Here is a 13131-nt window from a genome sequence, read left to right as displayed (position 1 = left end):
TTATTTTTATGATATTTTTTGGTGACTGATTTTATGCGGTTTCTAGATTTTGATAAAATATTTGTTTTCCTTCTAGGTTTGTATGTATGGTAGGTCAGTGAATTTTGATAATTGTAACATTAAAGAAATTTGTTTTGGGTCATAGTTTACACATTCGTTTACTTCAAGGCTTAAAGTCTAATATATTGCATTTAATTTTTTTGTCTACTATTAACGTCACTTCCAGCTCTTTACTACCAGTTGGTTTACCACTTTGTAGAATTATGTTTGTTCTTGTGCCTCTGATCCCATTGTCTAGCCATTTTGTTTCTTGAATTGCCGTTTAGTAGTTTATTCAAAGTTCTGAGATTCCACGATCCAATCTCGAATTCCATATTTCGTTACATAAGAAAAATAAAAAATGATCACTGGGAACGCTTTTCGAAAGAAATGGAACATGATTTTTACGACGGCAAAAGGAAATATAACGCTTTATAAGAGGTCAAAGAACAGAGTTAAGGAACTAATAGAACCAAAACAAATAGAAAAAAACACATTGATTGACTACTTAAAAAACCTCTACGCAGAACAAGAACAAACGACGCTAGAACCGGAAACACCAGAAATTACCACAAAAAAATAACTTAATATAAATATACAGGAAGTTGGTTAAATACTTAAAAAGCCGAAGAACATAAAAGCCACAGATAAATACGGAATAACAAACGAATTACTGAAATACTATGGAGCAGCAATGGCAGAACAATTAATAACATTAATTAATAAAATTATAAAACACAATAAAATACCGGAAGAATGGGGAACGAGCGAACTAATTCTACTATTCAAAAAAGGAGATAAAAACAGCCAGAAAACCACTATAAAAGACTTTAATACGACAATCTCATCTCAGAAAACTAAAACAATAGTAATCAGCAAAGAACCAACTAGATGTAAAATATAAATTGATGGCATCAGTATTGAACAGGTAATGGAAATAAAATACCTCGGAATTACACTGTCCAGCTATGGAAACCTGGACAAAGAAGTGATAGATCAAGTACAAAAAGGAAATAGACTGGCAGGATGCCTTAATAACACTATATGACGAAACAGAAACATTAACACAGATGAAATCAAGAATTTATAAAGCCAGTGTAATACCAATAACAACATATGCCTCAGAAATAAGACCCGATACAGCCACAACACAAAGGCTACTGGAATCGGCAGAGATGAGAGTACTTAGAAGAATTACAGGAAAAACGCTGAGAAATAGAAAGAGAAGTGAAGACATTAGAAGAAAATGTAACTTACAGTGTACAAGTGAATGGACACAAAATAGAAAAAACGAATAGAATAACCACATAAGCAGAATAGGGGAGACCCGTGTCGTAAAAATAGCAAGAGATAAGTCACCAATCGGCAGAAGAAGTATCGGACGACCGCGCAAAAGATGGAGTGACAACCTTTCATAGAGGTATTAATTCGCCAATGTACAAGCAGAATTGTGTATAAAGAGAAAGAAGAAGAAGAAGTTACCTAAGTCAATACGTTTTATACTTCAAGACTCATCTGTGGGTTCTCTAACTATAGTCTTTTTCTAGGGAGGAGTAGTTGGCTTGTCGGCCAGCCCCCTTTTTGGATGACATTTTCTCTCCCTATCGTTAGCCCCGACCCTGTTTTTTACTAGGATTGTTTACCGTGGTCTTCCACAGAGTAACTCAGGTAACCAGGTTCTCCGCGTGGAGGTGAGACTCGGAATTGAGTAGGAGAAACTTGGTGGTGCTAACAGGAAACAGCATCATGTATTGTGCATCACTAATCCTTTGAACACCTTCTTTTTTAAACATTTGACTTAATTATAAGTTCTGCAGAGGATATTTGCACTATTATTTTCCAATATATTGTCAAAACGTTGTTATTATTGACGAATGTACATTAAATTGCAATTGAATTGTATAAGGCAGAGTTCTTTTCTATTTAAAATTGGGAGATATGTTTTTTGAAAAATCTAGATTTTTTTGACCTAAAAAATGTATTTAATTGTAATTAAAAATATAATCTTCTTCTTAAAGTGCCTATCCGTTCCGGATGTTGGCGATCATCATGGCTATCTTTACTTTGTTTATTGCAGCGCGGAACAGTTCAGTGGTAGTCGTGTTATACCACTTTCGTAAATTTTGAAGCCAGGAAATGCGTCTTCTTCCGGTCCTCTCTTACCATTTACCTTCCCCTGGAGAATCAGCTGGAGAAGGCCGTAACGTTCTTGATTTCTCATTACGTGTCCTAGATATTCCAACTTTTTAGTTTTGACGTCATGAGAATTTCACATTCTTTCCCCATTCTACGCAGGACCTCCACATTAGTAACTCTTTCAACCCAGGATATACGTAAGATGCGCCTATAACACCACATTTCGAAAGCTTCGAGCCGATTCATAGATGCAACAGTCAGTGTCCACGCTTCCATTCCGTAGAGCAGAACTGTGAATATGTAGCAGTTTGTTTTTAATGATATGTCTCGACTGTTGAAAATGGTTCTCATTCTAACGAATGCTGCTTTTGCTTTTATTATTCGCTGTTTAATTTCTGTTGAGTGGTCCCATTGGCTATTTAAATTGGTGCCTAGATATATATATTGCTCGACTCTTTCGATATTCTGTTGGTTGATTGTAAGTTGAGCGTTTAGTATTGGTTTTTTACTAATTGTCATAAATTTTAATTGTCAAAAATATAATAGAAAGGCTAAATAGAAACTTCGAAGAAAGATGTAAGTATATTGTGAATCAAAAATTAAGCACCGATTAATAATTTAAAAATTCCTATGTATTCTTTGCGATATAATATGCAAAAATATTTTTTAGACTGGCACATTAACAGAAGACGAACTGGATATGTGGGGAATAGTACCTGTAGACAGTACTGGAGTTAAATCTTCCTTAAATAATGTTAAAGCACTACCCCCCACATCCGATCTTTTCAGAGGAATGGCTACCTGCCACTCACTGTCGATAATCAATGGCCAATTAGGAGGAGATCCTCTGGATATAAAGGTGATTCAAAAGAATAATTTATCGTATAAATGATATTTTCAATTAAAATTGTAATTTATTACCAGTAAATATATTGTAGATTACAGAGAACTGCCATAATAAAATCAATAAATTAATCAAAACTGTCTTAAATTTTATATGATTTTTTATTGTAGATGTTTGAATCAACGGATTGGATACTGTATGATTCCATAGATAGAACAAAACATCATCATATTACCGTAAGACCAAATTTAGATGTTGATGTAAGTAACATTACTTATAATATTCTAATATTATTTGAATACTATTACTATTATTATCAGAGGACTCTGTTTTGTTAAGAATGATAGCATGAATCATCTAACGTTTATCATTATCCTCTATAAACCATAGGCGCAGCATATCACTCTCTCTCTTGTCGTTTCCTCATTGCTGAGGATCGTGATTTCCTACAATGCGGGCTGTCAATTCTCTCCATCTCTTGCGATTTTGGGCTGCTCTCATGGACTGGGAAAACGTCTCTCCAGTGGCTTTCTGTACTTGATCTGACCATCGGATAGGTGAGCGTCCTCTGCCTCTACGTCCTTCTACGGGACGAATATCACACGAATGCGAAAATGGAAAATTGTAAACTGTAAAAAATAAAACTTAAGTAATTTTTTAATTAATTTAAAATATATAAAAATGATTAATTTTGATAATATTATGATGATATATGTCGGATACAGGGTAAGTCAAAACGTATTCTTAATTTTAAATGGACCACCCAGTATTTTACGTCACTTTTGAAAAGTAATATTACCACTCGTCAATTTAGATATTTACAAATGTTAACGGTATAAAATTTAGTCTATTACATATAATAAAGTATTTTAAGATATATAAAAACAAAACAACTAATTTAATAAAGATTACTCTGAGTACTCAACTCAGAATAAAATTTAATTAACGCCGAAACCTAAGTTAATCCAGGTTATTATGGAAGGTACAAAATCAATAGCTACATACAGGAATAAAAATCAGAAAGTCCTTGATTTAAAGTCAGTGGGTTTTGATATTTATGTGCAATCGGTGCTTACAGTCAGGTATAATTTGTAAAATAGTTATTTAACGTTAATTGTGTTGTGGGTGTTGTGATATTTATAGTCCACGATGATAACCACGTCAACTTTTAACTCACAGAAACTGGTCAGTAAAAGTCCTTATTCTCAACGGGAAAAACTATTGTATTGAAAGTGCATGATGCGTTAGTTCACAAAACTTCAAATATTACTGTTCGGGAAATCGTTGGTTATTGTTCAGTTATGACAGGAGTTGGAAAAGCAACAATTTATCGATTTTTAAAAGAAAGCAAAGCTGGAGGAAGTCTCGGGCCAAAAAACCCATTGGAAAGGTAAAACTGCCATACTTATCATCGACAAGATTTGGAATAGTATTACAGTAGACGACGAACTACTGGTTTTTGGGAGACCAAAATTGTGGAGGTGTCTTAACTAAATAGGTTTTATGTGGGAAAAATATAACAAAAGAGCTTTACTTCTTGACAAAGACTATATTGTTTGTTGAAGAAGGGAATATCTTAGAACAATTAAAAGGTTATGAACAAAATAAAAAAACAATTTATTATTTATATGAAACCTAGTTAAACGAAGGGCGAACTGTTTCGAAAGATTGGGTTGATAAAAATATTACTAATTCGCGACAGGCTTTTATGGAAGGTTATTCCTCTGGTTTGAACTCAGTTATTGGAAAAGATCGTAAACTAATCATTATTCATATTGGAAATGAAACTGGCTTTGTAATTACTGGTTTAGTAGAATTTACTTCAAGAACCACCAAAGATTATGAGGTGTATGAGGCAGGCGTATTTAAACAATATTTCTTTCAGATGGTTAGTAACATACCACATTTTGCTAAAAAATTTGTCTCTAAATAGACAAGTTTTTTTTTAAGATGAGCAAAATAATGAGTTTGACGTTTTGATTGTTTATTTAAAAATATTTCCACTAAAAAATTGATGAGATTCCCTAGATGAGATTCTTTTTGTAATATCTCATACTACACATTTCAAGTGGCAAACCCGTCTATACACTTGTGATGAAAACTAACTTGTTTTTTATTAACTTGATTGGTCTAGTACTATAATAAATTAAGACTATAATAAAATTTTATTTTCCAAACATTTATACCCAATTCCACAGCACTGAATCGACAAATCCTTCGTTTTCGTTTTATGATAACCCTCGAACCTATTGTATCAGCTACCTGAATCTCATAATACAGGGAGGATACCACGAAAGATAGCGGGTAAAAATACATTTTTAATGAAGAAATGCTTATGAGTCACTTTAATTTTTTTTCAACGATCCTCTAGTGTTTCGGACACATTTTTGATTTTCCAATAGGGTGCTATTAAGCTCAAGAGGACAAAAAGTTATTAATTCTATCTTCAATAATAAAAAAATCGTAATCTCATTTATTTCTCCCCTTTTGTATAAAACATGCTATACGTATCTTTCTCCTTCCCATCTTTACATCTTCACAGAGCATTAGTAATTATCAATATTGCTCTTTTCACACTGTCTCTCTATCTATCTCTATTCTTAGTCGAGCGGTTTATGCCCTAAAAAGACAGACGGACTATACCGACTAATTTTTGTTGCATTTTTACCGCACCAAACCTTTTTTTATTCAATTCCATATATTTTTTTCAAATTCAAATATATTTTCTTTTTATATTTCCAAGTGGACCGGAAATTGTTATTAACAAATAACTTATAACAAAAAAACAATTTCCAGAATCGCTTCGGGTAAAATTTTTTTACACGTATCTTATCGAAAGAAATACTTTTTCTCTCCTGGTTATTTTTCGAAAAATGCTTTCTTTTCGAGTTATTGGCAATTCTTCGTTGAAAAAATACCTTAATTAGTGATTTTTGGGATTTTTTTTTTTTTCTAAAAAACTACTAAATGAATTACAATTCTACAAAAATCTTAATAACCTTTAAACCTTCACGTATAATTAAAAATATTTTGACAAGTGGTTTATATCTTTCTAAAGACATAGTTTTAAATTTAAACAAAGATTTCTAAGCGCTGCGCGCCTGTATCGCCACGACACGCTTATTATCATTATACAGCGATATATTGCTTGAAATGCATATTAGAAATATTTGGTTCCATGTTTTGAGCAAGATAAAATCTATTTCTCCTTGTCAAAATATTCGTACTTGTACTTGAAGGTTTAAAGTGTATAAAACTTTTTATAGAATTGCAATTTATTTAGTAGTTGGTTAGAAACTGATTAAGTTCGAATATGTCTGGTTCATCATGAGTATAATTTTGTTCATTTTTAATAGGTAAACGTGAAAGAGCATCTGCATTAAAATGAGAATCTGTATTTTTGTATCGAATATCATACTTTAGACCTTGTAAGAAAATTGCATAATGCTGCATTCTTGTAGCACTTAAAACTGGTAGACTTTTATCTGGTGCAAAAATCTGAACTAAAGGTTTATGATCAGTGTATAAAATAAAATTTCTAGCATATAGGTAATTGAAGAACTTTTTCACACCAAAAATAATGTTGTATGCCTCTTTATCTATTTGAGAGTACTTTTGCTGTGTAAGGGTTAACATTTGAGAAGCAAATTGTATCGGTCTTTCTGTACCGTCTGGAAAAATATGGGACAGTACTGCACCAACACCATAAGGGGGTGCATCAGTTGCAAGGACTAATGGCAAATTTGGGTCGTAGTGACACAAAACATTTTTAGAAGAAATAAGCCTTTTGGCTTTATCATATGCCATTTGACACTCTCGGGACCATTCAAATTCAACATGATTTTTAAGTAGATTTGTTAAAGGTTTTAATATTGTAGAGGTATGTTGTAAAAAACGTCTGTAATAATTAACTAACCCACAAAAACTTCGGACTTGAGTTTTATTTTCTGGTATTGGAGCATTTACAATTGCATCTACTTTATCTGAGCTACTAGTAATACCAAATTTATTTATTTTGTATCCGCAGTATTCAATTTCGTCTTTTAAAAATTCACTTTTGTCTAAATTTATATGTAAATTATGTTCAGATAATTTTTGTAACACTTGTTCAAGTCTTTGTAAATGTATATCAGTATTTGGGGCAGTAATTCTTATATCATCTAGGAACACAGAAATACCATCGATTCCTTGTAACATTTGTTCCATTAAACGTTGCCATTTGGCAGGAGCACTTGCAATACCGAACATTAAACGGTTTGGGCGGTACAGACCTTTGTGAGTATTAAGTATAAGTAAATGTTTCATTTCACTTTTTATAGGTAAATGCAAATAAGCTTTTGTAATGTCTATTTTTGAATACTTATCGCCCCCTGCTAACTGAGATAGAAGATCATCAGGGGTAGGTAAAGGATATTCGTCCACTTCAATACAGGGATTTAAAGTAATTTTAAAATCCCCACAAATGCGTATGTCCCCATTGTGTTTGACAACTGGGACAATTGGGGTTGCCCAATCTGAAAACTCTACTTTTTGTAAAACACCCTGATCAACTAACGACTCTAACTCAGCTTCCACTTTAGGACGTAATGCAAAAGCAACTGGGCGAGCCTTATGAAACCTTGCTATACTACCAGGTTTTAAATGAATTTCAGCTTCTAAACCTATAATTTCACCAATTGACTTTTCAAACAAATGTTTGTATTTATCTAATAAACTTGAGACTTTAGAGTTCTCATGTGATATTGTATTTACCTCATGTAGTTTAATTCCAAGGGCACGTATTCATTCTCTTCCAACTAGTGATTGACCCTCACCATCCACCACGTACAACTTTAACATTTGCCTTATTCCCTGGTGCTCAACCTCCACTGGAGTTAACCCTAAAACATTTAAATGATTTTTACAGTATGTAGTTAATTTTACATCAGATTTCTGTAATTGTAGTGTAGTGTATCATTTTTGTTTACAATGGTAACAGCAGCACCTGAATCAATTTCATATTTTAAAATATTGTTGTTTACTCTTAAGTTTATAAAAAATTTGTCTTTTGAATTTACAGTACTAATCTTAAAAATTTCTTGAACTGAGCAAACTGAAGTTACTTGGTTAGACCTAACATTTTTTGATTTTAAACAAACTTTTTGAATGTGTCCAACTTTTTTACAAAAATTACAAGTTAAATGTTTTTTTGAACAAGAATTTGCTAAATGTGAAGGATCTCCACATCTATAACATACACTACTATTTGTGTTTGAAGAATTTGCAGCAGAGTTATTCTGAAATTGCATCCTATTATTATTTGCACTCCTTGCTTTTGTATTTAATATATTGACACTAGAATTATTATAATTTTGATTATGAAAAAATTGGTTACTGTCCTTTTCTGATGCCTCCATGCTTGTGGCAATCTCAACGGCTCTATCTAGGTCCAGTCCTTTTGATTCTAGAAGTCTAGCTTGTATTCTTTTCGATCGTAGGCCAAAAACAAATTGGTTTCTTATAGCACTTTTAAGATATGTAGAGAAATTGCAGTTAATTGACATTTTTTGTAGTGAATGAAGGTATTCTTGTATTGTTTCTCCTTCGGCTTGCCTTTTTGATTGGAATCTGAAGATTTCTGCAATTTCCAGGGGTGCAGGGTTGTAAAAATTATCCATTAAATTGACAATGTCGTCGTATGACTTGTCTTCCGGGACTTCTGGGGCTAACTTGTCGCATAGGATGTCGTAGGCCTCAGAACCCATGTAGTGTAGTAGATAAGGTAATCTCATTTCGTCTGGAATTTTAAATACCTTGTAAGCACCTTCCAGCCTCTTTACCCACCTGGACCATTTGGTGGCAGACTGGTTGAAAGATTCAACGGAAAATTGAAATGTAGATACTTGTGTAGACATAATTGGGGATGTAGTATAATAATAATGTAAATAACTGTACTTGAAGTTGAAGTAGCAATGGTAGTAGTCGTAATAATCTCTGTAGTAGTTGTTATTACCATCATATGTATCCCATCCTCGTCGCCAATTGTTGTGTATTTGGTATTTCTTACTTAAATAAGGTAATAATTAATAATACCACGTGGTTTTATATCATTAACCTTTATTGCCCAATAACTGACTAACTTCATTCCCTTGTGTCCGTGAGCGGTGTTGCCTACCTGTGTTGCCAAGTATATAACAGGTTCTATCGACAATCATTACTTTGGTCTTATTTTATTAATTCGTTGTCTATGTTCCTTTGAGCTTTGTCGAGTATCAAAGCCAGTTCACTTTGGCCTATGAACAAGGTGTCATCGGCAACGCGAAGATTGGACACCTTAACTCTACCTACTGAAATTTATTCTTCCCACTCATCTAGAACAAGTCTCATTATATGTTCACTAGATAGGTTAAATAATATTGGGGATAATATGCAGCCCTTTATTGTGACTTTTATAATTTATACAGTGATAAATATACGTTTTCCAATCTCATGTAAGGACAATTAAATTAGTTTTTTAGTCGACACAACTGTATAGATGAGTTTGACAGTTGGCATGCGTAGTATAAGATATCGCAAAAAGACTCTCATTTAGGAATTCATCAATTTTTTAGTGGAACTATTTTTAAATAGACAATCACAACGTCAAACTGATTATTTTGTTTATAATTTAAAAACTAGTCTATTTAGAGATTTGACGTCAACAGACAACTTTTTCAGATGTAAAAGATACATAAAATGAAATATGCTAAATTAAATTTGGTTAATAAACAAAAAAGTTATTGCAAAATGATAAACAAAATCATTGTTTTTGAATATTGTTAGTAACTTTTTTATTATTTATTAAAATTTGTTTAAATGTACCTCAACTTGACGGTATTAGCGTCTTTGAATTGTGTGCAAAAGATGGGTCACATTAGCTGATTTAACTTATGAGTCAGATTAGCAGATGGGTTAGCTAATTTCTAAGGCTGGTCCAGAACATTTAACTAATGGATCTCAATAATACGGGGCTTATTATCTTGGTTAAGACGTATACTAATAACCTATGGAAGAAAAGTTTTAAAAATTACATTTATGTACACAAAACGATTTAATAATAAATAACAGTTTATAAACATTTACAATAACTCAGAATTTATTTCAAATTAGATGGCTAAAAAATATTTGGGGAGCTGGTTAAAAAACACAACTTTTAAAACAAAAGAAAAGGTCCTACGAAACTTAGGAGCAAAGAGAGCTCTTTTTTACTTACTGTTACATTAAATAACAACGATAAGGACTTAAATTAACCAATATTTTGTAAGAAAAGTCAAAGTTTCTAACAAAACTTTAAGCAAATAAAATGATGGGAAATTGGTTAAACAGGAGTGTTGTAAACAACGAGTACTTTGCGTTCCGACCAGAGTAAAAGGAGTGTGGGTAGCCGACCGAAGGGCCAGCCGCGCTCTTCAAAAAATTCAACACAGTTTCAAAATAGAGCGCTCAGAAAATATCTTACTAACCATCTTTCCAAATATTTTTTTATCCATTTAATTTGAACTAAAAAATGTTATTTATTAAACTTTTTTCCATAGGTTATTAACGAAAAAATAAGCCCCGGATTATTAAAGATCTATTCAAGTTAGTCAAATTATCTAGACCAGCCTTAGAAATTAGCTCATTTTTCAAAAAATCTAATAAACCAATTAAAATGGGCAAAATAATGAGTTTGACGTTTTGGTTGTTTCTCGAAAAACAGTTCCACTAAAAAATTGATGAATCCCTAGTTAAGAATATTTTTGTAATATCCCATACTACACATTTTAACAACTGTCAAACCCGGCTATACAGTTGTGACGAAAAAAGGCTTATTTTTTACCAACTTGATTGGTCTATGCGTGCTTTAATTGTCTTCATACAAACTCACTACGCAATGCGGAATGTTCTTATTAATAAAGAGTAGAAAAAATAAATGCCATTGTACGTTATGGAAGGCTTTCTCATAATCTACGAAACAGGGGACGTTGTATTCTCTTGATTTTTCGATGAGTTATCGTAGATTCAAAATTTATTCTGGTGTTCCTTTTCTCCTTACCAATCCTTCTTGTTTAGGAGCTATTTGTTGGGCGGTAAATTAAATTGATCTTATCTTATATATTTATATAATTTGTATATGGATTTTGCTCGCATTTATTATCAGTAAAATTAGCCTATAGTTGTTACAATCTCTTGTGAAATCTTCTTTGTGCAAAGGAAAAGTTACAGAGGTTGTCCAGTAAGTAGTTTATGACTTTTAAACTAGTCTTCTTTGCATTTTTTTAAAAGAAATTACAACAAAAACAGTTTTATTTTCTTATAACATAATATCCCGTTTTTTCATAATTATCGATTCATAGGTTGTATCATTAGAATATAGTAATTCACAATACAAAACCAAACTTCACATTTTTGCTTAAATCTGTGCCTCCTATAAATTGCAAGGCAAAACACGCGATAAGAAAATGATCAAATTAAATCAAAATAAAATCTAAGTCGACTAAGTATTTCTTCTTTCTTATTTGTTTTGCTAGTCCCTTTAATTATTTCTTTCTTGCTTATCCCTGTTATGCGTTCTATATACAATCGTTTATCATTCATAGTGTTTCTTTTTTACTTTTTTTTTTCAAATTTTCATCGATTATCTTTTCTTTTTCCCTTTTTATTGACACACACATATTAGCTCACAAACTTATTTTTAGTGTTACCATCACAAAGTTCTGATCGGGGCCCACATCGGCACCTCCTATTGTTCTAATATTCTTTAGAATATTATATTTTAAACAATTTTCCATTTTCTCTTATAAATATTCACAGCCAGAATAAACCTCTTAGGTTGTGTGGAGGGGCGCTTAAGCACCCACTCATATTGAACCTTTCTTATAAATTAGCAATAATAAATAAACCTTACTTTTTTACAGAATGTTCCAGAGATAAATATAGTTAAACAATTCCAATTTTCTTCACATCTTCAACGAATGAGTGTAATAGTTCACTCTTCAGATACAGACCTTTTTACAGCTTTCTGTAAAGGTTCCCCAGAAATGATTATGGCCTTATCCAAACCTTCTTCGATTCCAAGCAATTTAATTTCTAAAGTGCATGAATACACTGTGCAAGGATATAGAGTGATTGCTTTAAGCAAAAAAAATTTAGACAACACTAGAGAGGAAGCGGTGATTAAGATGTTAAGAGAAGACGTTGAATGTGATCTAGAGTTCTGTGGTCTGATTATTTTAGAAAATAAGTTAAAACCTCAGACTTCTGGGATTATTAATATGTTAAATGAAGCCAATTTAAAAGTTGTTATGATTACTGGTAAGTAATGATGGTATAATTCCCATAATTCCTTATAATGAGTATGATTCCTTATAGTTAGTTTAATATAATATAATCTACTAAACAATTAACCCCAAACCTGTTTGAAGAGTGTGCAAGCTTCGAATAATATATTTTCTCAAACTGTCATATATCATCGTTAGTAGTGTGTGTTCTTGTCAAATAGAGCAGTGCATAATGTTAAGTCTTTTAACCCTTTGAGGACTAGTAGTTACCGCTGCTAACCACAGATTGAATAATTTTTCTTTACATGCCTGCTGGTTTCTCACCAAATCCGTTCTGTATAATTGGTTCCCTATGTACCTCACAATTGTATTTCAGTAGCGATTTATACATATCCCGGGTAAAATAGTTATTTATGTACCAAGGGTATTCAATAGATGTTTATGCCCAGAGGGCAACGATGTTACAAGTAAATCGCCCGAGGGCATATACATCTATTAATACCCGCGGTACATACAAACTTTTATGTCATACTAGTTCGTTATTGCATCTACAAATAAATATGTTCGAGAAAATTCGATTTCATTTTGACAATATATTTACTAGTAGACATTCTATCATCCGTGTTATGTTGATACACTACGGAAATGCTGTCAAACGTGTCAAACTTGTCATGAGACTGAATATCTCATGAATGTAAAGTCCTGACAGGACTATGACATGGCACAGGGGGCACAAGGTATCATGGCATAGATAGAGGTTAAGCACTTTAGATTAGGTTATGATGACACTGTATTACTGAAAGTAACAATATTAAAGATATACAACAGTCCGTA

The 13131-nt window shown here is 32.4% G+C and overlaps 1 protein-coding gene across 1 annotated transcript in view; it reads left to right on the top strand.

Annotated features, from left to right (window-relative positions):
- The window catches only part of LOC140434583 (polyamine-transporting ATPase 13A3-like), a 152569-nt gene that overhangs the window by 126813 nt on the left and 12625 nt on the right, over window positions 1–13131 (top strand). The window contains exons 12-14 of the mRNA XM_072522952.1: window positions 2846–3034; window positions 3190–3279; window positions 11935–12331. Coding sequence (XP_072379053.1) covers window positions 2846–3034; window positions 3190–3279; window positions 11935–12331 — 676 coding nt within the window. The remainder of the gene's footprint in view (window positions 1–2845; window positions 3035–3189; window positions 3280–11934; window positions 12332–13131) is intronic.

The sequence above is a fragment of the Diabrotica undecimpunctata genome, chromosome 2 (genome assembly GCF_040954645.1).
Source record: "Diabrotica undecimpunctata isolate CICGRU chromosome 2, icDiaUnde3, whole genome shotgun sequence".
NCBI classification, from domain to species: domain Eukaryota; kingdom Metazoa; phylum Arthropoda; class Insecta; order Coleoptera; family Chrysomelidae; genus Diabrotica; species Diabrotica undecimpunctata.
This window is presented reverse-complemented; position numbering and strand designations above follow the sequence as displayed.